At 49.4% G+C, this 24,810-nt stretch overlaps 1 protein-coding gene across 3 annotated transcripts in view; it reads right to left on the reverse strand.

Moving 5' to 3' along the window:
• CUX1 (cut like homeobox 1) overlaps nucleotides 1-24,810 on the reverse strand; it is a 1,097,219-nt gene that overhangs the window by 286,722 nt on the left and 785,687 nt on the right. For all 3 annotated transcript variants that reach the window (XM_085649842.1, XM_085649843.1, XM_085649841.1), the window contains one exon: nucleotides 8,893-9,055. In XM_085649842.1, the coding sequence (XP_085505968.1) occupies nucleotides 8,893-9,055 (163 nt within the window). The remainder of the gene's footprint in view (nucleotides 1-8,892; nucleotides 9,056-24,810) is intronic.

Here is a 24,810-nt window from a genome sequence, read left to right on the forward strand (position 1 = left end):
CCCAGGTTACTGGACTATTGCCGCAACCAAAGCTTGTTGAAAGTCTAGTCCGGACTCCAACGACATCACCAACGGCCAGATGACAAGGGGCGTCAGCACCGCAGAGGCCAGTACCAAGAGTAGCCCAGCTGTCCTGTTTTTGTCCCCCTTGCTGGTCCTGACCGGTAACCGACAGCGCTTTGACACACGAGAGCCAGTAGGCCACAAACACGCTTCACGTGAGCAGCCAAGCCTGGGCCTAAGGAAACCTACTGCTCCCAGGACCCTCATGACCCAAGACCCCGCCCCCCCCCCCAAACAACCGCCCGTTGGGAGCTCCCCAACTTGTCCCAAGTCCCCCTTTGCAGCCTATTTCCAGGTGGCCCCCCTTCCTTTCTATCACATAAGGCTACCAACCCATTCAGCACCTCAGCACCCATACTCACCAGGGCAGATAAGACCGATCTGCTGGTGGAACTTTGGTTCTTGTTCCACTACCACCTCATGACCGAAGGGGCCCCACGGAAAAGTATTGAAAGTTTATGTATGCAGTGAATGCTCTTTCCCCCCCAGGAAAGTATTACGCGTAAAAATGCACTGTTGGTTAACATTGCTAAAACTTTAAAACGTTAGTTTCGAAAAAGTACTTACCTCTTTACGAAGTTCTTGGTTTCAAAATATATATAAAAATACCTGTTATTTTTCTAATTTGGTGTGGATCTCCTTTTTGAGTGTGTGCATCATTTATTGACTGTGTGAAAATATGTCCAACGTACGAGTTACTTACCTTCGGTAACGATGTATCTGGTAGAGACGATTCTAGCCGCAGATTCCTTCACGTAGAATTATCCCCAGGCGCGAGACTGGAAACTTTTTGCCACAGCATCCCTGCGCACCGGGGGCGGGGCGACATCAAGCGACTCCGCTCAGGCGTCGTCCGCGTACATGACGTCAGCGAGGTCACATAAGACCCACCCCGGTGCGCCCACGTCAGTTTTCTTCTGAGAACTTTTCCGCACCACAATGCGGAACCACCAGATAAAAAACTGCGGGAGCATGGAAACAGTGTGCGAAGAGCAGAAAAATTGGAAAGAAACGGTGACTAACACCCCCACCAGGGTAGTGCCAACACCACAGAACCCAAAGGCAGAGAAAGAAGAAGAAGAACAAGAAGAAACCTGCTTAATCACCCTGCTCGAACATGACAACCTCCCATCCCTGTGTCCCGGAGGCAAGAACAGGCGTAAAAGTCATGGCACACGTAGGAAGCCCACACCCCTCATCCTGAGCAAGGAATGGGACCAGTCCCAAGACAGACAGGGACAACAAACCTCCAAGCCACCCCAACCTAGAGGGCAACCACCCACAAGGGACAAGGGCAAGACAAGGCCAGAAGACCATTAATCAGAGGATAGCAATGGAAGGAAGGGAGGTGTGGGGGGACAGGGAGGGAAAGCAGTCCACCCAAAACCCAGAGTATCCAGAGCAGCAGGGCACCGGAACCCCATCCTCCAAGGACCAAAGGAGGAATGAGTCACCCGCAAGAACAATGAAGGCACTCACAAGAGAGACAGCCCCCCACCGGAAGGCGAGTACCGAAGACCAACCCAAGGGTCCTTGCAGAATAGAGGAGGATGGGCAGGCTGTGAAGGAATCTGCGGCTAGAATCGTCTCTACCAGATACATCATTACCGAAGGTAAGTAACTTGTACATCTGATAGAAACTACAAGCTGCAGATTCCTTCACGTAGAATAGATACCCTAGCAATACCCCCTGGGAAGGAGGGAGTGCGAAAGGACCCCACCAGCCAATGCAGAACAGAGGGACCCACAGGGGACCAGAGCTGTGGACCAGGTAGAACCTCGCCCCTGCCAGGCTAAGGGAACCCCCACAAGCAGAACCCCACCGACCCCAAGGGGATGTAGGAGGGAAAGAAGGCTGAAGAGGCCCGTACCCTCACAGCAGAGGAACCAAGGGCAAGGACTGAGAGGCCGAAGCACCCCACTCCCCTCACAAGGCAACACAGCTTCCGCCCAATGCCAAGACAGGAAAGCGGAAGAAGAAGCCGCCTAGAGGACCCAAGGAAACTAGGGAAAAGAAGGCGAATCCACTCCAGATGAAAAGCAGCCGGCCAGCTAGAACAGTGCCGGCAGACCAAGCCAGAAGCAAGAAGAATAGCCCGAGGCCCCAGGAAGGCAGAGTAGGCGACGCCTAGCAAGGGAGAAAACAGGATCCTCCCAGACCTCAGGACAGGAGCAGGGAGATGCCCGGGCCAACACTACGAGTGGCCGCGCACACGACCGCAGGAAGCAAAAGCAACCTACCTAAACGCCATGGAAAACAGGCACCCGAAGGCGACCAGAACCCTCTAGCAGAGGGCAAGCTATATGACAGCTACCACTACCGCACATAGGGTACGTTAAGTCCCAAGATATGGGAACCCTGTTTAGAAGAACTTCCGCCGCAGAGGAAAAAACAAAAGAGCCACGGGGAAAGAAACACCCCTGCTGAAAGCTTGACAAGCAGCCCAAACAAAGCAGAAGACCCAATCTTAGAGCCAAGTCTGCACAACAACTCCTGCATAACCACACACAAGCAACACAAGGGCCGTCCAGCAGCCAACAATTCCAAAGTCCCAAAGAAGGACGTAAACGGCTAGAAAACACACTGCACAGGCAGAACAGCCGGCCTAAGAAGGCCCAGAATCAACCCAACTCAGGAGTCACTGAGGAGGGGACGGAGGAGGAGGAGGACGCAGCCCTGCCAAGAGCCTTTGGATGGCGGTGTCAGCCGGGGCATGGAACAACAGGCTGCCATCAAACGGAAGGTCGATTAGTCGCTCCTGAATATTCTCAGGGAATACTCCGTCCCGAAGCCAAGCATGGCGACGCAGAGCGACAGAGGAAGCCATGGCCCGGCCCAGCACCTCCGAGATATCCAAGCTCCCGGCCATCCAACGCATGATGCCGCAAGTCCGCCAAACTCCTGGGACACTGCAGATCCCAGAGACTCCGCCGAGTACCACAAACAGGAGGAGGCCCTAGCCAGCACACACAAGGTGTTAGGGCCCGCAGGCCCGCTTCGGTCGAGGCGAACAGGGACGGCGGAGTCTACAGTGGCGGCAGGGAGGGAAAAGCAGTCCGCAAAAGGCTGGCGGCTGAGGGGTGAAGGGAAAGACACGCCGGGTCATGCGGCGCCGGGTGGTGTCGGTGCAGAAAATGCTGAGGCACCGGATCCCCTGAGGGAGGACGCTTCCAAGCCCCCCGTCAGGGAAGAAATGAGCGAACCTTCAAAGGGAAGTAAGATTTCCCTCCCATCAGAGCCCTGGTGGAGGAACTCCAATAGATGGTCCGCCGCAAACTGAGCCACCGGATCACCCATGCGCAGGATGCCCACAGCCCTGGACAACACGTGAGCGAAGACCGCACCCGCCTCCGTAGGGCCCCGCGGCGGAGAAATCAGCTCCTCCTTGGGCGACGACTGCAAACTAAGGCGGCCGTCCCCGAGGCCAAGCGGGGTAGACAATGGCCAGATCTGGAAGTCAGAAGGAGCCGAAGAATGAGGGACCTGCCGCTCTTCCGACGAACACCTCTGCCCCAGGAAGGGTGGGGAGCCACCCTTCGATGCCGGTGAAAAAGACACCACACGGCGACCAGTCTCCGGGGAGGACGACACCAATATGCATGCCTCCGGAGAAGGAGCGGCGTCTGAAGATGAATCCGCGGTATGACCCCTTCACGGAGCCGTAGAATCCGCCGCCGGAGGTAGGACGTCGGCACCAGCCGGCGTCGCCGGACAAGGGACCTCCAAGTCACCCCGCACCGGGGACCGGAGTGGAGACTGGAGTAGAGCCGGAGCCGCGCCGGAGTGACGCCGACCCGACCCCCGCCGAGGCAGCCACCTGCGCAGGGGATCGAGATGGGGCTGGGGAGTGGCACGAAGCCCTCCGACAGCCGCAGCCCAGAATGAGGTGAAGATCGCTCGGCAACCCATGCGGCGGCGCCAGGGACGATCCAACCTCCGACTCGCACTCCGACGAGGCAGCCACCTGTGCGGAGGACGAGAGGCGCCCGGAGAGGGACGAGGGGTCTCCCCTCGGCCCGGAGCGAGACGAGGAGGGTCCTCCGACCTCCGTGGCTCTGCATGGTCCAGCTGCTGCCGGGGACGTAGCGGCGTCACCTCGGCCTTAGAAAGGCCCACCCTGTCAAAGGACCGAGAAGGGCACGGGGATGCGACTCGAGCCCCGGCGACCTCCCGCGACACCACAGGGACCCTCGCGGGAGTTTGCTGCGTGGCAGAGACGCCGTGGCCTGAAAAAGGTGCCCCAGAGAAGCCGCACCCCAACAGTACCACATCCTCCAAGCCTGGATCTGAACCAGTCGGTGCCAGAGCCACCGGCGCCGCCGCAGAGGGCCCTGCGCACAACGAGGGATCTGCTGACACCTCAGGAGGGGAAGGAGGAGGAGACGCCAGCGAGGCCGGCAAAGCTGCCGCGTATATATCTCCATTTAGACTCCTTGACGCCCCAACACCGGGAAACGGTGGATAGGACGACACGCGGGCCGCATCACCTGCGGAGAGTCCAAGCCCCCGGGAGGCCGGAAACCAGCCCCCGGGGACAAACTGCGACACTTACCTACCGGGGAGCGACGCTCACGTGACATCGGAGAAGGCGAGGATGACGACCACGGCCGAGTCTGAAGCCGTCCGTCGAAGCAGACCAAGGAGAGGACGTCGACCTGGAGAGACGCGTCGAGAGATGTTTCATTCGGCGCTCCCGCCGCGACTTCGGCTTCAACTGTTGGCACTGCCTACAGTCTGTGGCGCCGTGATCCTCCCCCAAACACCACATACAAATGAGGTGAGGGTCCGTCGCCGACATAAGATGCCCACAAGACATGCAATTCTTAAAGCCCGAAGGCATTCGCACACTGTTCCACTAAAAAATGGAAGGCAAGCATTGGCATAGCCAATAGGTCTCGCTTTTGGGACCTTGTAAGTATTTAGTTATGCAGCACAATATCCTTAGTGCAACAACATCAACCGTTGCATGGCTAAACACTTATAAGGTCCCAAAGGCGAGACCTATTGGCTATGCCAATGTTTGTTTTATTTGTCATCACCTTCCTCCCTTTTCCTCTATTCCACTCTGCACTACCTAACAAGAAAACACGTAGGGCCCCCGGCCGGCTCTGCCTTTAAGAGTAACCAAATGGGCAACCAACTTAGCCCCATACCACCTTTGGGCCCAGGTGTGACTGCACCTGCTGCACCACTGATAACTACGCCCATCTATAAAGCGTGCAGCCAATCAAATTTCTGCTTTGGTGTTCTAGAGCATCATCAAGAGTTGGTGTTTTTCTCAGTGAAGTTCTCCTAGCTGTTATTACTGACGATCATAGGTCTAGTGGTTGGTGTTGTTAAACACTTCCGGGTTGCTTCTCAATCACGCTCATATTGTGTCATTAGCTGGGTGGACATTGTTGGCGCTCCAGGCTCCCCAGTTGGATTCTTCAGAGACCGACGGTCACATTGGTCCCTGGAGGTAATACCACGGGTCTGGTACATGAGTCTGACAGGGCCGGCACTAACAGCCTGTCAACCGCTTTTCTCCAATGAAGAAGATAGATCAGAGGTAGGAAATCTGCTGCAGCCGGAGAGGGTGACAGGGAATAACATCCTTTTCTCTTCCATGGACAAGGGTAATAACTCCTGGCTCTCGGGGGACAGATTGCAAAAGCCAATAGCTAAGAGCTGTGAAGTAGGGAGGGCAGAACAAAATTGAAAACTGAAGAGGGAGTGAATATTTTGTCTGGTGGGTCGCGGTGACTGATGTGGACTTACGCTAGAATTTGCAACCTTACTCTTCATCACCATTCTTTAATTATGTTGTGTTTAATGAAAAATACACCCCGGGCGAAACTGATCAAACTATCAAAAACGGTGTAAGCATTAAAAAAAAAAAAAATTCTTCCTTTAAATTGTTTCTAACCATGCAACAGAAAAGTGCATCTATTGATTGTTTTCCGTGTACTTACTGCATTTACATATGTGTTTATTTTTGGGTGACTTGCGCGTAGTGCAATACTAAAATTTTTTTTCACAGGAATACATTATTTTTAAGCATTCCCGTCTTCATGGAGAAAAGCGAATTCTAGAGCGATGCTGCAACTGAGAAAGCAACGTCACTGCAGAAATGTGTTGTGTTCATATTTTGCGTGCATTTATGGACATCAGCGTGTAATAGCGCAACATATTATTGTAAATGTTTTTTATCGATCTAGTGTCTCCTGATGAAAAATCTACATTTACGGTCAAATAGGGATTGCACGGTCCTGCAGGTTACTCTAGGAGGTGTCCTGCTGTTATCAGTCAAACATTAAATGCAAGACAGCGAGCAAAATATCTGAGCATACAAAAAAGAGCGCAATGCTTGCGTTCCCCAAAATCTGCACTGCAGCCACAAAAGTCAAACCCGCAATGAATTTGCGACTCGCAAAGTACACAATGGATTTGCGACACGCAAAGTACACAATTGGACTCCTTGATATTTGAAGACAGGAGGGCATGAAAAGGGCACCTCCCCATTTTCTTCTGGGCCAAGAAATGTTGATTGAATAGTGAGAGTGTGGGGGGTGGTCCATTAACAAAGAGGAAGATGTATGTGTGGACAGCTATCACCTTGTGACCATTCTGTTATCGGACAATGCAGACAGTCCAGGGAGCAATTGCCCCCCCCCCCCTCCCCGGCCCCCAACATGCCATGCTAATTCGCAGAATCCCCAAATGTTTTTTTAACCTTGCAGCTCCTCTGTCCTTTAGGGGCAGCAACGGCCATTTAAGTATTGTGCAGGTGTAGTGCAGGTATGGGGAAGGCATCGTCGCTGCAATTTCAGGCATTCAGTAGGATTTTCACAAATATTGCTGCCTCATGAAATGGGCCGTGATTCCTTAAATTCTACCTTATATCTTTTTATTACTCTGACAGATTAAAACATCCATCACAATGCAAAGGTATTGGAAAATCCCATTATAAAATGGCGCCTGTTATGAGACTCTGGATTAGTGCAAAGATGTAAAACAGCTACAGGATTCAACCGCAAACGCAGTGAGTGGTATGTGCTATCTCCACTGCTGTGTGGGTGCTAGCCTCTGTAATGTACAGACACAGGAGGCAAACCGCTGCCCCACTTTTCACTGAGGATATCGATGCCCAGTGGGACTGCCTCACCCTCCTTCTCGCCCGAGATGTTCTAGTTTTGTCCTTTAAGGAACGACTGCTACTTAGTTAAATCTTTCGCAGACTCAGTTCACTGGAGGGGACAGAAGTACTCACTCAAACTCAATGGAAAATAGACAGGACAGTCAATTTTTCATTCGCTCGAGACAGGAGATCTTGTTATAGCAGTAAATGGGAGGGTGGCGGGGAGGGAGGGTCAGGCCTAGGCCTGCCGGCTGATGGAGGAGAGGTAAATTCACCCGCTCCAGGCACTCTGTCAAGTGCCTGTAGCTTACCATTGAGAACCAGTCACCCGGACTGCACCTACAGCGCGCGTGGGTCACTCGCACGCCAATCAATCAGCGCCCAGGATAGAGTGCGTGGCCTATTGCAATCCGGGATGAAATAACAAGCATTGGCTGCGCGGCCGTGAAAGTGACACGGCCGCGAAAGTGATCGGGATGCGCGGCGAGAGATGCGCTTAATGAGCATGACGAGGAAAGCCATATGGCGCCTCTGCTCGTAAGCGTGCAAGCGCTCGCGCGCACATGCACGCAAGCTGTAGGCCGGCCATGGTAGCATTTCTTGAAGCCCTTACTAAAAGTCTCGCCAGACCAGCGCATGTGCTGGGTCAGGCGAGACCTAAAAAAAAGGTGCCTAACAGGCCCGTAGCAAGGATCGGATCCGCGTTGCACGCGGAAAAGGAAAAAACTGACATGGGCGTGCCGGTGCGGCTCCTATGTGACCTCGCTGACGTCACATACGCGGACGATGCCTGGTCGATGTCGCCCCGCCCCCGGCACGCAGGGATGCTGTGGCAAAAGGTTTCCGGATCCAGTCTCACGCCTGGGGATAATTCTAAATGAAGGAATCTGCGGCTAGTAGTATATCAGATACTCCTCTCGGATAAGTCTAAAACTGCTTGACCGCACTACCCTAGATTGGGGCCCTTGGGCTTGCTAGAGAAAGCCCCTGTCCACTCATAAGGGATACCTGAACTCTTCACAGCATTCCTCTCTTTGGTATACTGTATAAAGAGCTAGCTTCCTACAAAGGGGACTCACATTTATTCTTTTTGGACCTTAACTTACCTGATGAAGTTGAGTGGAGGAGGACCTCTTTCTCGATCACATGACTGAGTCGAATGAGAAACCCAAACACCAGAGACATACCTGATGGGGTCTTTCACTGATGTCTGCTTATGACTGTGCCTGTAGGGTTAAAAGCCTGTAGTTTTATGAGGAGAGATGTCCCTTTCACACTAAAATACTTGCAAGATACGTTCTGACAAAGACCGAAAAATGAGGGAGTGAGCTCCGGATCCATGTTGGAAGGCACATAAAGAAAGGAACTGATGTCACGGTGCAAAGGTGGTGGTTATACTTGGCTCGGGCATCATTTCCAGGGCAGGACTTAGCCAAACAACGCCACCTGGCGCTGTGCGAATAAACACAGATGTATTATAACAGGTCGGTGATTGAAACCAGCCTGTAGTGGTCTGTTTGAGTTGCAGATGAAAAGTTTAAAATGGTTGAAGTGATCCTTCTGCATATTGCAATAGGCAACACAATAATAAGACTAGTTGGACTGTGCAGCATCATTAAACATGGACATAGACTTTACATCATGGTCAGCACTGGAAGTAATACAGTGTACAATTTTGTTCTGATTACAACACACGCTAAGTAATTACCTTGCTCTTGGTGTCCTTGCAGAGGCAGGACACTCTGTCCAAGATCACCATTTAACCAAAGTTGCATACGAATAAACGGTTCTCGCCCTTTTTGTGTCAATTTGCTCCATGGTTTAGGCCTTGATAGCATATCACTGACACTTCCTTGCGATAGACCCAACACCTTAAGAAACAAAACTTCTTTTTAATGCAGAAACAGTATTTTACTACTATTATATACAGTTATTATTATGCATGTATATATGGGTTTGTTTATGTCTAGTCATTTTACCAAAAATTAGTTGCAACCAATAACCCAATAAATATCTTCGCTCAAAACAATGAAAATCTTTCTTATTTTCTAGGTGTCTTTCAACACATTCAGTAAGAATATATTACTTACCTGTAAGTGTGGTTGTCATTCAGTTGTATCTTTTATAGACTCACTTAATCGTTTGCAATAATACTGCAGTCAGACAGGGAGTCTTATCTGAAACGGATTAAAATGACAAACTAATTTCCCTTGGTCCTACATTGAGGCTTTTTTCAATGCTCAGAAGAACTTTTTACCAACACTCCCCTTAGTCTGTAGGCACTTCAACTCTCACCCTTTCCAGCATTTTCATGAGATTATGAGAACATAATCAATATTCATATTGTGATGGAAATGAAGATTGCATGTGAATCTATAAAAGATATCGATGTAGTATAACTAAACTTAAACATAATTCTTCTTCTACAGAACTGGATCATTTTTAGATTGACATGCTAGTTTCTAAAATGAGTTCTGATCCATGAGGCCGCTGAAGAGTTTCCATACTAAACTGAAATAATGATTCTTGCCCCTTAAAGCCCCAATACCGATTCTGCCTTCACACCCATCAAAAGACAAATTAGCTTATTTTTAAGCATCAGCTGGACAACTACCAACTTCAGGATTTTGTAGAACACAACATACTACACAAAAGATAGTCAGGTTTAAGACAAAAAGGGGGACCGCGGCTGCAATGCTGATATCCGAAAAGAACATTCCTTCCTCAATGTGTAGCACTCACTATTACTTATTTTTCATTACACCCATTGGCTGTGAAAATTGTGTGAAACATTTGTGATAGCTCCTTAACTGTGCCATTCATTCTTATCAAACAGCAGTCAATGTATCCAAATTTTTATTGACTAACCTACTGCAAGCTGAGTTCCAAAAGGTACCCGATCTTTCACTACACTTTTTAATGTTAACACAAGACTTCTGGCACAGGTTATACCACAAAGCTGATAATATTAATCAGCTTCACTGCCAAGAAGACCAGGAGAAAAGTATCATTGTTTGTTTGAACCAGGTGCATCCTCTGGCTGAAGAACAGTCTACCTCAAAGGCATAATGACAGTGGTCATCAGAACCAGAACTCCTCTCGATGATAGGGTACTGTAAATTAGACCATAGGAATTAGAAGCTTACTGAACAAGGTGAAGGGAGTATATGAAGTATTGGTCGTTGAAAAAAGCTTTTTGACCAACAACTCAAAATATTAGTAAGAAATACCAACTTCTACCTTACGCTGTACTGAATACTAATTTTGCTACTTGGCAATGGCCTTGATCCTGTCAAGACTACGCTACTTTAACATCTTTTGTGGCGGTGCCCCAAAAGGGAGATATTGTGAAGCTAAAGAGACTACAAAACGACACTTTCTTTAAAAGCTGGGAAAGTGTTGGTCTGAAATACTTATAGGCTTTGTTCCCAAATTGTACACCAAATCCAAACTTGAGATCCAGCACAGCAAACCTGAGTTCCCAAGTTGGATACAAGCAGATGCTGGTACATCAAAAGACATATCAATGCATGGGCAGCCATTTGGGAGTATTGTTTCTAATAATGAAAAGGCATTCCAAAATCTGTGTGTGCATCCAGGTAATGTCCGGGTTTCCATTTTGGCATATTTGTCTGAAGTTTTATTTACTGGTCCAAGATGTTAGATGGAAGTTTTAGAACTATATGTTAAAAACATTGTATGGGTGTGATGCTATAAAAGAAACCGAAACAAATGGATCAGTAGCAGTATGCAGTTGATGGATCCTAGCCAAATAATAAATAAAAAATAAGAAAACGTTTGATACAGGAAGAAACTGGGGAGCAACAAATGAGAAGTGTTTAGGATGCCTCAAGAAACCTGTGCGGGGTTGCGAGAGCGAAAGAGTCTAAGGGGGGGGAGAAAGAACAATTTAGCGTAAAGAAACAAATCACTTAAGTACTAGCCACTTATAAGTTTTCTTTACCTCAGATAAGACAACCAGCAATTAAGATGGAGACAACACAAACCAGGGCTCCACAAATGCGCCAGACAGTGATTTGAAATGGGATTTCTTTATCAGGATGGTTAAAAAGAAGGTACAGTTCCAATGTGTTTGGAAAAATTAACAAGTTAGTTACTTCCTGTAACGCTCTTTCTAGTACAGACTATCTCGCCACAGATTCCTCACCTTTTGAATATTCCCAGGAGTCAGAGGGGGTCCGGACACAGACGTTGATCCACTATGGAAATTGTATGTGGAGGATAAGTGCCACACCTTTGTGCGTATGTCAGTCGCTTTTGAGGCTGTCTGCACCGCCCAGACGCAGAGCCCCAAGAGCAAACTGGTTATGACCAGTGTGCAGATTAATAAACTTGAGATCTTATTAATGAATAGACTCCAATCATAGAATAGGGAGGGTCAGTGAGAAATCAGAAGATAGATAAGAGCCTCTATTAGCAAGAACGTTACCAAAGGTAAGTAACTTCTTACCTCACTGTAAGAAAGTGGCTCTGTATATACTGCACCAAAGTAAGGTTCAGTGTGCACAGAGTCCACAGTCCCCAGAGGTTTGCCAGAGGCTAAAGTTAGATATAACCTTACTCTCTAAAGTGGTAGCTTGGTCGAGCAGTAAGGCAGTATCAGAGGACAGTGTAAAGCATTTGTTGTACACACTCAGTCAGCAAATGGTCTCACACACTCAAGAACTGAACTCTAGGCCAATGGTTTGTATATAAAAATATATAGTTGTTTTATTTTAGAACCAACAATAGGTATCAAAATATACTTTCTCAGAATGAGATGCTTTAGTTAAATACTTTCAATAGGCAATAGACGTTTGAATGCAAAAGTTACAGTTATTGCAATAGGCAACACAATTCAAACACAATTATAACGTTGAGCTCAATGGGACTTTTTAGGTAAATGCAATTTCAGTTACTTTACGTATGATTGTCTTACTCAAGGTTGGATCCTGCATTCAACCCTGGTGCATTTCCTGTAAACAGTTGAAAGAAATCGTTTTTGTTACACAGGCGATTTTTAAGGAATATTTGTAGGTTTCAAAAATCGACACTTAGAAGAATTTCTGGCAAAAACCAGGCAATGTTATCCTATGGAGGAAAGGAATATGCTACTTACCAGTATGCATCTGTTCTTGGCATGTAGAGCTGCAGATCTACACACTTTTGCATAGATCGGATCCGGATGTTTGCACTTGTTTTTGTCCTGGAAAGTCTTTGGAAGTCACGAGGTATGTGACTCCTCCTTAGGATCATAGTGCGCATGGGCATCGGCTCCATCCTCAGATTGTTTTTCGCCAGCAGGGAAATGATGGAGCTTTGTAATAAACAGGAAGATGCCCTTGTATAGTGTATCTAAATAAGATAATACTGGAACAGATAAAGGAAGCCGGGGAGGCGGGTGGGTGTGTGTAGATCTGCAGCTCTATATGCCAAGAACAGATGCATACTGGTAAGTAGCATATTCAGTTTGAGGCATATGAGCTGCAGATTACACACTTTTGCACATATTGTATAGCAGTCCCACGTCTAGCGGCGGTTACCATTATCTGCTGCAGTAGTCTGAAATAGGGTTTTGAGTACAGCTTGGCCTACACTGGCTTGTTGTTTCGTTTGCACATCTACACAGTAGTGTTTAGTGAACGTAAGTGGTGTAGATCATGTAGCTGCTTTGCAGATATAATCTAATGGAATGTTGCCCAAGAATGCCATAGAAGCCCCTATTTTTCTTGTAGAGTGGGCTCTAGGAGGAACAGTTAAAGTGCGTTTTGCTTTGTGGTAGCAAATTTGTATGCATTTAACAATCCATCTGGCTATCCCGGACTTAGATATGGGATTGCCTTTGTGTGGTGGTGAGAAAGAAACGAAAAGTTGCTTCGTTTTCCAAAAAGGTTGTGTTCTTTCAATGTAATAGATTAATGCTCTTAACGTCTAAAGTATGAAGAGCTCTTTCTGCGACTGTGTGTGGTTGCGAGAAGAAAATGGGCAACTCCACAGATTGATTAAGGTGGAAGGGGGAAATCACTTTAGGGAGGAATTTAGGATTAGTGCGGAGAACCACCTTATTATGATGCATTTGTAAGAATGGTTCCTGAATAGTTAGGGCTTGTAGTTCACTAACTCTTCTTAGAGAAGTTATGGCCACTAGGAAAGCAACTTTCCATGTTAAGAATTGTAGCTCACATTTATGTAGAGGTTCAAACGGAGGACTCATCAGTCGTGTGAGCACGATATTTAAATTCCACACAGGTGAGGGTGGAACTCTGGGAGGAATTATCCTTTTGAGGCCTTTCATAAAGGCTTTGATGGCAGGCACTCTAAATAGCGAAACATGTTGTCTATTTTGTAGGTATGCTGCTATAGCAGCAAGGTGTAGCCGAATAGACGTGTAGGCTAAATTGCACCTTTGTATGTGTAGTAGGTAGGTTACGATGTGTTGGATAGACACATCTAGGGGATTGATGGTATTGTTATGGCAATATATCAGGAGGAAGGTTAAGGTAACCGAACTCTAAGATTTCAGGAGCCAGATCGCAAGGTTCAGCTGAGCTGGGTCTGGGCGTCTGATCTCTCGACGGTTCTGGGTTAAGAGGTGTGGTGAGAGGTGTAATCTTTGGTGCGGGACTATTGACAGTTCCAACAATGTGGTGTACCACGGTTGTCTGGCCCAAGTTGGAGCAACTAGAATTGGAGTTAGTGAGTGTTGATGTAGTTTGCACACCACCAGTGGTATGAGTGGGAGAGGCGGAAAAGCGTACGCAAATCTGCCTGACCAGTTCATCCATATCGCATTGCCTTTGGATAATGGGTGTGGGTATCTGGCGGCGAAGCTTGGGCATTTGGCATTTTCGTGGTGGCGAAAAGGTCTATCTGTGGTTGCCCCCATATCTGAAAGTATGGTTGGAGAACTTGTGGATGGAGTTCCCACTCGTGAATCTGTTGTGTTTGACGACTTAACAGATCTGCTATGGTGTTTTGGACTCCTGGGACGTGTTGGGCTAGGATATTTATTTATTTTATTTATTTATTTTAGGTTTTTATAGAGCGCGTAGTCACCCTCGAGTATCCCAGCGCTGAAACCTCGGACTCCTAAGGAGGGGGCAAAGAGAAGCTGCTGACGAATCAGGGAAAAAGAAGGGTTTTGAGGGACTTCCTGAATCGTAGGAGGTTTGGTTCAGCTCTGAGACTCGGGGGAGCGCGTTCCATTTTTTAGCTGTGTTAACTGAGAAGCGGCGGCCACCTATGCGGGCCTTCTTCACCCTGGGGACAATGATAAGGTTTCCCTGTTCTGACCGGAGCGCTCTCGTCGGTCTGTATGGAGTGATCCAATTATTCAGAATAGGGGGGCCGGCGTTGTGCAGAACCTTGTGGGCCAGGCAAAGGGCTTTGAAAACGACTCTTTCCCTCACGGGGAGCCAATGAAGTTTCCTCAGAGCTGGTTTGGCTGATGTTCTTGCTGGGGTGTTCGTGAGTAGGCGAGCTGCGGCATTCTGGGTCTTTTGCAGTATTTGGAGAGTGGCTTCCGGTGCTCCGGGGTAAATGGCATTGCTATAGTCCAGCCTGGATAGAACTAAGCCTTGAATCAGCAGAAGACGGGACTGGGATGGTAGTAAAGGGAGCACCTTTCTGCATGATCTGAGTAGGCCATAGCAGATGCCAGCTGTTTTCCTAGCCTGTGTCCTGAAGGTGAGATCTGTCTCCAGCCATACTCCCAGACTCTTAACCTCTGTCTTGGGAGTAGGGGGTTCACCCATACAGGCGGGCCAGAGGTTGGAGGGAAGGCTCATAGTTTTGTGACCTAGGAGCAGGATCTCTGTTTTTGACCCGTTTAGTTTGAGGTCTGAGTCACTCATCCATTGATGGACGTTGGAGAGGCAGTCTCGAAGATTGGAGGGCTCTAGCTTGGGGTGGGAGAGTGTCACCACCAGCTGAGTGTCGTCAGCATAGCTGACGATAGTGACTCCGAATGGTGAGACCAGCTCCTCCAGTGGGGCCATATACACGTTGAAAAGCGTGGGGCTCAGTGAAGAGCCCTGAGGCACTCCACACCGGAGGGGGATAGAGGGGGAGCGGCTTTCTCCTTACCAGACTTGGAAGGAGCGTCGGGAGAGAAAGGATGTGAGCCATTTCAACGCGCTGTCTTTCACGCCGATGTTATCCAGGCGCTGGGCTAGGACCTGGTGGCTGACAGTGTCGAATGCCGCGCTTAGGTCTAGGAGGACCACTGCCACTGATCCTCCAGTGTCGATGATTTCTCTTGCCCTCTCTACGGCAGCAAGGAGGGCGGTGTCAGTGCCCTGGCCTGGTCTAAAGCCTGTCTGGGAGTTTTTAAGGAGATGGTTTGTTTCTAGGAAGTGAGATAGCTTTTTATTTGCAAGCTTCTCCGCGACCTTACCTATCCAAGGGAGGAGCGAGATGGGTCTGTAGTTGGATAGGTCCGCGGGGTCTAGCGAAGGCTTCTTGAGTAGTCCTTTGACGACAGCCTCCTTCCAGCTTTGTGGGACTTCTCCTTGGACAAGCGAGGTGTTAATAAGGGCAGTAAGTTTAGCTATGATGGTCCGAGTGATGTCTTTAGCGAACCGTATGGGAACTGAGTCACTGGGGGCGCCACTCTTAGTAGATGCTAGAGTTGCTGCCACTTCCTCTTCGGTGACTGGTCCGAATGACGCTAAATGAGGTGAATCTGGTTTATCAGGGGAGTTCCCTAACGAAGGGGATGAATCCTTGGCTTTTTCTGAGGTGGTAGAATTGGTAGCAGGAAGGGAGGAAAGGATTTTTTTGATCTTATCGTCGAAAAAATTGGCCAGGTTGACACATTTTTCTACGGCTGCTTTGGGGTCCATGGGTATCTGCGGGGGGGCTGGAACATGGAGGAGCTCTTTGAGGATAGAGAAAGTCTCTTTGGCTGAGCAAGAGGAGTTCTTTATTTTTTCCTCATAGAAAGAGCTTTTTGCGTTATGGAGGGCTTGTTTATAAGCTTTCATGGCTGTTTGATAAGCGTTTTTCTCCATCGCCGATTTGTTTTTTCTCCATGTACGTTCTGTCTTTTTGCACTCCTTCCTTAACATGTTCAGGGGCGGAGTGTACCAAGGAGCATGGTTGATCCTTTTTACATGCTTAAGGGAGCTGGGTAGTGGGACAAGGCTGTCTAGGGGGTTGGTGAGCCAGCTGTTGAATTCTCTATCGGCGGTGTTAGGGTCGGTTGAGAGGGGGCCAGCGGATTCCCGTAGCTTCGCTTCCCATTCTTCTGGTATTAACTTGTGCCATCGTCTAGTTTGTATCCTAGTTTTCTGTTTGGTACCGGGGGGGGACTGGAGGGACCAGTACATAGGGACCAGTAAATGGTCAGTCCATGGGAGAGGAGTGGGGTCTTGGGTTTGGAGGTTCCTAATGTTGGTGAAGACTGGGTCTAGGAGCTGTCCTTTCTCGTGGGTGGCTTTAGAATTCAGAAGCAGGAGGTCAGCTGACATAAGGTCTGCTAGTAGGTTGGCGGCAGTGTTATCCGCCGGGTCTAGGAAGTGTAGGTTCAGGTCCCCTAAGAGGAGGAAGTTGGGGGTTGATATGGTTTTTAGAAGGATGTGGTCCATCAGGGTGCTTGAAAAATCTCCTAGCGAGCCTGGTGGTCGGTATACCAGCAGTCCCGATATTGAAGTGGTTGGGGAGATCTGGAGGGTGAAATTACAGTTTTCACAGTCCTTGACCGTGCCGCCGTCGATTCTACAGCTAAGATGATCTTTATAGAGTATGGCGAGCCCGCCACCTCTTCCGAGCGGTCTGTTCAGGCAGCAGATTTGGTAGCCGGGGGGGGTTGCATTGACCAAGTCAAAGTCGTTGTTGGGGGTCAGCCATGTTTCGGTCAGAAACAGGGCGTCTAGCGAGAGGGTTTGGGTGAGGAGGTTTATCTCGTGGGAGTGTTTTACCAGGGACCTGCAGTTCAGGAGGCCGAGTCGAAGCGTTTGGCTGAGTTCCGTGGCTTCAGGGGGGTCACAGAGGGTGCATCCTGTGAACGGGGTATCATCCTTAAGGATGAATTCACACTGAGGATGTTTTTTAGTGTTCCAGATTCGGAGTGTATCCGAGGTGTAGGATATGCGATTCTGTGAGTTGGGCATAGTGTCTGGGCCTGAGGCCGTCTGGGCCCGGACGGGCCCAGACGGGCTTGCCTTTGGCGCGCCTTCGGCGCGCTGACGGCGCGTCCGCTGCGCCCGTCCGCTGCGCGTCCGGTAATAGCACATCTTTTATGGGAAGGAAAAGGGGCGGGTGGGCGTGGCCTAGGAGTAGGCGTGGCCTCTCTCCCTCGCCGTCAATGGCGGCAAAATTGTTTGTTTCCAATTACTATGTTGCAGCGAAGGGATCGCTGTTTCGGCGTTTCTAGCGCCCGCTCCAGTGGTGGCAGACGGGTGAGTGAGCTTAAAATACAGTTGTTTAGCAAAATTGTGACACAGAATACAATTTCAAAAATTAGGTGGTCTCCCGGCTTCCGCCTCAGGAGATGACGAGGTTCTGGCTTCGTGGCGCTGAAGGCAGCGTTTTATACTCTAGTCGGCGGGTGGGCGTGGCCTAGGAGTAGGCGTGGCCTCTCTCCCTCGCCGTCAATGGCGGCAAAATTGTTTGTTTCCAATTACTATGTTGCAGCGAAGGGATCGCTGTTTCGGCGTTTCTAGCGCCCGCTCCAGTGGTGGCAGACGGGTGAGTGAGCTTAAAATACAGTTGTTTAGCAAAATTGTGACACAGAATACAATTTTAAAAATTAGGTGGTCTCCCGGCTACCGCCTCAGGAGATGACGAGGATAAATATACTCTGAGGTATAGCCCACCTCCATATGTTTTGTGCTAGCTGGGAGAGCTGCAGAGAGTGTGCCCCGCCTTGTTTTTGGATGTAGTACATGGCTGTCATGTTGTCCGTGCGGACTAAGACAGCCTTGCCCGATATTTGTTTTTGGAAAGCTTTGAAGGCTAGGAATATGGCCAGTAATTCCAAGTAATTGATGTGGAATAACTTTTGTTGAGGTGTCCACTTGCCTTGTATGGTGTGATGTAATAGGTGAGCTCCCCAGCCGGAGAGTGATGCGTCCGTTGTCATGACAATCTGAGGAACTGGCTCTAGGAACGGTCGCCCTTTGGAAAGGTTTTTGGTGTTCCACCACTGCAGAGAGCGGTGAGTGCGACCGTCTACCAACACCAGATCTGTTAGCTGACCTTGAGCCTGGTTCCATTGTCGTGCTAAGCACTCTTGTATGGGACGCATCTGGAGTCTTGCGTGAGGTACTATGAAAATGCAAGAGGCCATCATCCCTATGAGCTGCATGAACACTCGAGCTGGGAGAGAGTGATGCGGTTGAAATTTGGGTAGGAGAGCGAGGATGCTTGCTATCTTGCTGGACAGGGATAGGCTAACCTTTTGAGGCGTTTATTGTGGCGCTGAGGTATTGTTGTGTGCGAGAGGGTTGCATATGAGACTTGGTGTGGTTTACTGTGAACCCCAGGTCGTGGAGTAATTGGATAGTCGCGTGAGTGTGACGAACACACTGGTTGTACGAGCTGGCTTTTATGAGCCAGTCGTCGAGGTATGGGAAGAAGTGAATGTGTTGTCTTCTTAGATGGGCTGCGACTACTGCTAGGCACTTGGTGAATACCCTTGGTGCTGTTGTGACTCCGAAAGGGAGTACTTTGAATTGATAGTGCTGCCCGTCCACTACAAACCTGAGATATTTTCTGTGAGCAGCGTGTATAGGAATATGGAAATAGGCGTCTTTGAGATCTAAGGTGGCCAGGAAGTCGCCCTGTGAAAGTAGAGGGAGGACTTGCTGACGTGTGACCATATGGAAGTGGTCTGATTGTATGTACTTGTTTAGTGGTCTGAGGTCTAGAATAGGTCTCAGAGAGCCATCCTTCTTTGGTATGAGAAAATATAGGGAGTAAACTCCCTTGTTTTGTTGGTGCAGCAGAACTGGTTCTATTGCACTTTTTTGTAGTAAGGAAATCACCTCCTGTTTGAGGAGTGACAAATGGTCTGCTGACATTGGACGCTGTTTGCGTGGAATGTTTGAGGGGGTAGAGGTAAGTTCAAGACAGTAACCTGATTGCACTATTTGTCGCACCCACCTGTCTGTGGTGATGTTGGTCCAGACAGGAAGGAACTGCTGTAGTCTTCCCCCGACAGGAGTGTAATGGTCCGGGGGAAGCGGAGGGAAGTCATTGGGCAGGGGTGGAGGCAGAGCGGGTATTGTTGGTCTTGCCTCTGCCCTTGTTATTGTTACCTCGGTATCCTCCTCTGTGGTAACGTCTGGTGAAGGTGGATTGGGTGGGAGACTTGTAGGAGGTGGATGGGGTGTCAGATGAGTATCCCCTGGAGTTGCCCCTGTATGATGAGCGATGAAAAGAACGTCTGGGAGCTCCCGATTGCAAGGCTCCCATTGATTTGGCTGTATCTGTGTCCTTTTTCATCTTCTCAGGGGACGCATCAACATTAGGGCCAAAGAGGTGTTGCTGGTCGAATGGTTGATTTAGTATAGAGCTTTGCACCGCAGGTTTAAATCCCGGAATACGTAGCCACGTGTGCCTGCGAAGGAGGACGCTTGTGTTCACTGCTCTGGACGCGGTATCTGCTACATCAAGAGCACACCGGATAGAGGTATTGGTGATAACTTTACCCTCCTGTATTAGGTCGTTGTCCTTCTCTTTGTATTTGTCTGGGAGGTGTTGGAGCAGGGACTCTAACTCATCATAGTGAGCCCTATTATATCTGGCTAACAGGGCTTGAGTATTTGCGATATATTAGCTGCCTGGGACACTGTTCTTTTGCCAGAGGCGTCCAGGAGTTTAGACTCTTTGTCGGGTGGAGGTGCATCCCCTGTTGTCTGCGAATTAGCCCGTTTCCTAGCATTTGAGACGACCATGGAGTCTAATGGAACAGGGCCCCTAATGTAAGCTGGGTCTGTAGGGGCAGTTTTGCATTTCTTCTCAATTCTAGGGTTGATGATTCTAGTCCTGACAGGGTCTTTAAATACTTCTGTAGCGTGTTTAATCACCCCTTTAAGCATGGGCAAAGTAGATGTGGACCTTTGGGTGGTGTCCAAAGTGTCCATTAAAAAATTATCTTCGACTGGATCTGTATGGAGGTCGACCCCGTGGTACTGGGCAGCTCGGTGTATTAGCTGATTAAACCCCATGGTATCTTCTGGTGGTGAAGAACTAGAGGGGTAGATGTCTTCTTGTGGTATATTAGGGACATCAGGCGTATTATAATCATCCCATGGGTCAGGGGAGCCTGGAGGACTGGGGTCATCTATTGGCATGTTGAGGTCACCGTCCCCTGTGTCATCATATGTGTAGTCGTCATCTACTGGTGGAGGGGATGGCGTAGGAGACCTAGGCGGGAGGGGTGGAGGAGGTGGAGAGGGTACCGTAAGAGGTGATGTGGCTATATCCCTTCTTTTAGGTGGTGGAGCTGGTGCAGGCATATTCAGTGGTCTTTTTCTGGAACTGAAAGTCAATTGACCGGTTTTAGGGTCTTTAGTTAAAGTTTTTTGTTGAGGGTCTGGTTGAAAAAGCTCCTCCAAAGATGTTTGGGTGTTCGGTGTCGACATCGAGGGCTTTTTTGATCCCGGATGGTCTTTTTTGAGCGGAAGGAGGCACAAGCGGGACAGTCTCTGGCCTCGTGCTCGGGAGAGAGGCAGAGGTTACACACCTCATGCAGATCGGTGTGGGGAAACTTCGACCCACATCGAGCACACTTCTTAAATGGCATCCTTTCCATGAGCCAGATGCCAAGGCTCGGGTAGGCCCGAAGGCCTGCTTCGACGACCGTAATGGAAGATTAGTAGAGATGCGCGCCGATAAGGGGTCGCGTTTGAGACAATACCGTCGAAAAGGTGAAGGATTGCGCGTCGAAACTGGAGTCGGTAACGGTTCCGAACTGGAGCTGTGAGAAACACATCCGAACCCGATGGTGGGAAAAAACAATCTGAGGATGGAGCCGATGCCCATGCGCACTATGATCCTGAGGAGGAGTCGCATACCTCGTGACTTCCAAAGATTTTCCAGGACAAAAACAAGTGCAAACATCCGGACCCAACACCAGATGGCGATCTATGCAAAAGTGTGTAATCTGCAGCTCATATGCCTCGAACATCAAGTTATCGGTAAGTACGGTTGTAAACACTTTTCAGGGTCAGTGTTGGGCACCAAGATCCAGCACTGGAATCTCTCCTGATAACAGGTGAGTAATTTCGTTTTCGTTGATCGGCTGATTTTTTGTGAATATTTTAAAGTTTCAAAACGCAACACTTAAAAAAAATTCCAAGAGAAACCATTCAATGTTACCCTATGGAGAAAAAGTGAGTTATCGGCTTTTGGGTAAGTACTTGACTGGCAGAGTTAAGGTTCTGGGCATAGACTCAGGGGTCTCCCAGGGTCAGGTAGGTACTGTTGGTACATCCTCAGCTGCACAGGGGAAGCCGGGTGCAGAGAGAGTTAGGCCCAATGCTAGCCTATGGCTGGCAGGGGGCCTTTGGTTGGTGGCTGCTAGCAGGCAGGCCACACGACTGTGGGAGCTGGGCTCCTGGTCACTTGCTCAGGGCAAGTGGGGAAGAAAAATAGGACAGAGGTTGCACTCCCAGGGGCACTCAGGCGGCTGGGTGCAGGGTGCTTTTGAACCGTCGGATGCTCAATGGATTTCAAAGGAGAAGCCCTTTGACGAACAAAGGCTGCAAGCTCGGGGACTAAGATTCTTCAGGTGCGACCACCACTTCGAGAGGTAAGTTGGGAAGCTGTAGGTTAGGTAGGCACCCAAGAACTGGGCACAGGGGGCCGCAGGGGTGTCTTTTTGTGTCGGGAAATCTTACCCTTAGCTGGTCGCGGTTGGGGGGGGGGGGGTCCCTTGTTCTGAGGCTGCAGGCGTCATGAGGAGCGTCGAGGTGGGTCCTTGGTTGCTGGATTCGGGGTCACAGTCGCCAAGGGGACGTCTTCGGGGTCTTTGTCCACTCAGGCACAGGCCGGGCTTGGCGGGCGCAGAGTGTGCAGGAGTCGCGGTTCCTGGTTGGCACCAGGGGCTTGTTATCTGCTTTGAGCAGAACCACTGCTCGTGGGAGTCCCAGTCTTTTAGAGTCACAAGGCAGTCAGGTCCTCCGGGGTTTTCGAGGTTGCTGACCACTGGAGACGCCGGGTTTTAGCAGGAGCAGGTTCGAGGGTCGACAGGCCTGTAGCGCTGGGGCCAAGTCAGTTGGTGTTGTCCTCTTGTTAGCAGCTGCACGGCAGATCTTTTTTCTTGTTCTTCTTGCTTGTTTCGGATTCGGGACCTGAGGAAGGAAGGTTCTAAATACTAAATTTAGGGGCGTTACAGATAGGTAGAGGTCAGTGTGAGAAAGTGGCTCTGTATATACTGTTCCCTAATAGGTACAGGGTGCACAGAGTCCACAGTCCCCCAGAGGCTGATAGAGGTCAAAGTTAGGTATGACCTTACTCTCAAAAGTGGTAGCTTGGTCGAGCAGTAAGGCAGTACCAGAGGACAGTGTAAAGCATTTATTGTACACACTCAGTCAGCAAATGGTTTCACACACTCAATAACTGAACGCTAGGCCAATGGTTTATATATATAAAATAGATGCTTGTTTTATTTTAGAACCACAAAGGGGGTAAAAATATACTTTCTCAGAATGAGAGGTTGAATATAAATACTTTTGTCTTAAGCAATAAATTTGTGTAAACAGTCACAGTTGGTTGCAATAAACAATCCTATTTCCTAAACATAACAATGCATTGAGCTCAATGGTAAATTCAGGTTATTTGTAATAAATTACTTTTCAGATTACTTTTGGAATTCCAGGTCTGGCTCCTAGAACCAGCCTGGGGTCAGTATTCAGAATCAAGTGATGAAAGTCGACTTAATAACTGTAATGATTTTTAAATAATATTTAGCTGTTTCAAAAGTTAGCACTTAGAAAATATTTCAAAGAAAACATTCAATGGATCTCTATGGCAAGAAATTCAAATTGCAGGTAGAGTACTTTATCGTTACTTTAGTAATCCAGGACTGGGTACCTAGACCCAGGACTGGGGTCCTTATCAAAAGCAGGTAAGTAATTTCGTTTGCAGAAATGGTACGATTTTAAAAGAATATTTCAAATTTGCAAAAATAGACACCTAGAAGAAATTTCACAGAAAAGCAGACAATGGTTTCCTATGAGAGAAAAATGAGTTAGAGGTAAGTATGGTTGTGAACACTTTTCAGAGTCAGGGCTGGGCACCAAGATCCAGCACTGGGAGCTCACCTAGGAGCAGGTGAGTAAATTCGTTTTTGTCACTTGGCTGATTTTTGGTGAATTTTTGCAGTTTTGAAAAGTTCACACTTAGAAGATTTTTGAAGAAAAAGCCAGTCAATGTTACCCTATGAGGAAAATGAAGTTAGCGGTTTAAGGGTAAGTACTCGACTGGCAGAGTTGAAATTCCGGGCATGGACTCAGGGGTCCCCCAGTGTCAGGTAGGTACAGTTGGTTCACCCTCAGCGGTTTCAGGACGGCCGGGTGCAGAGAGAGTTAGGCCCAATGTTATCCTATGAGGGATAGGGGGGCCTTGGTTGGTGGCTGCTGTCTGGCAAGCCACGCGGCTGTGGGAGCTGGGCTCCTGGTCACTTACTCAGGGCAAGTGGGGAAGTAGGTTAGTGTAGAGAGGGCACTGCCAGGGCCACTCGGGCGGCTGGGTGCAGGGTGCTTTTGAGCCTTCGGGCGCTCAATGTAAATCAATGGGAATGTTCCGGTTTGGAAAAAGGCTGCAGGCTCGGGGACGAGGAGGTTTCAGGTGCCACCACCACTTCGAGAGGTAAGTTGGGTAGTTGTAGGTTAGGTGGGTACCCCGGGATTGGGCACAGGGGGCCGCAGGGCGCCGGGTGCAGGGGTGCCTTTTGACGTCGGGAATCTTACCCTCTGGTTGATCGCGGCTGGGGTGGCACTTGGTTCTGAGGCTGCAGGCTTCTTCCGGGATGTCGAGGGGGGTCCTTGGGTGCCGGACTCTGGGTCACAGTCGCCGTGGGGTCGTCCTCAGGGTCTTTGTCCACTCCGGCACTGGCCAGGCTTGGCTGGTGCAGAGTGTGTTGGGTCCGCGGTCCCGGGCTGGTGCCAGGGATAGCAAATAGGTTTCTTGAGTAGAGCCTCTACTCGTGGGAGTCCCAGGGGCTTAGAGCTAAAAGGTAGCCAGGTCCTCCGGGGTTGGTGAGGTTGCTGGCCACGAGGGATGCCGCGCTGGTGCAGGTTCGAGAGTCGACAGGCCGGTAGGGCTGGGGCCAAAGCAGTTGGTGTCTTCTTCTCTTTTTAGCAGCTGCAGGGCAGGTCTTTGTTCTTCTTGCTCTTCTTGTCGTTTTCTATCTGGAATCTAAGGAAGGAAGGTTCAGGGTGCCCCTAAATACTAGATTTAGGGGCGTTACAGGTAGGTGAAGGCCAGGGACCAATGGGTCCTTGTCCTGGGGTGGGTACACCCCCTATCCTGCCTCTCTCCTGTGGGAGGGGGGCAGTAGCCTAATCCTGATAGGGTAGGGCCTCCCATCTTCAAGATGGCGAGAGCCCGGAGATGTGCTTCACCTCGCCTCCCCCACCTGAGGGGTGGGGTGGGCAGGCTGGCACATCCCCTGTCC

Source organism: Triturus cristatus, chromosome 3_2 (assembly GCF_964204655.1).
Source record: "Triturus cristatus chromosome 3_2, aTriCri1.1, whole genome shotgun sequence".
Classification (NCBI taxonomy): Eukaryota; Metazoa; Chordata; class Amphibia; order Caudata; family Salamandridae; genus Triturus; species Triturus cristatus.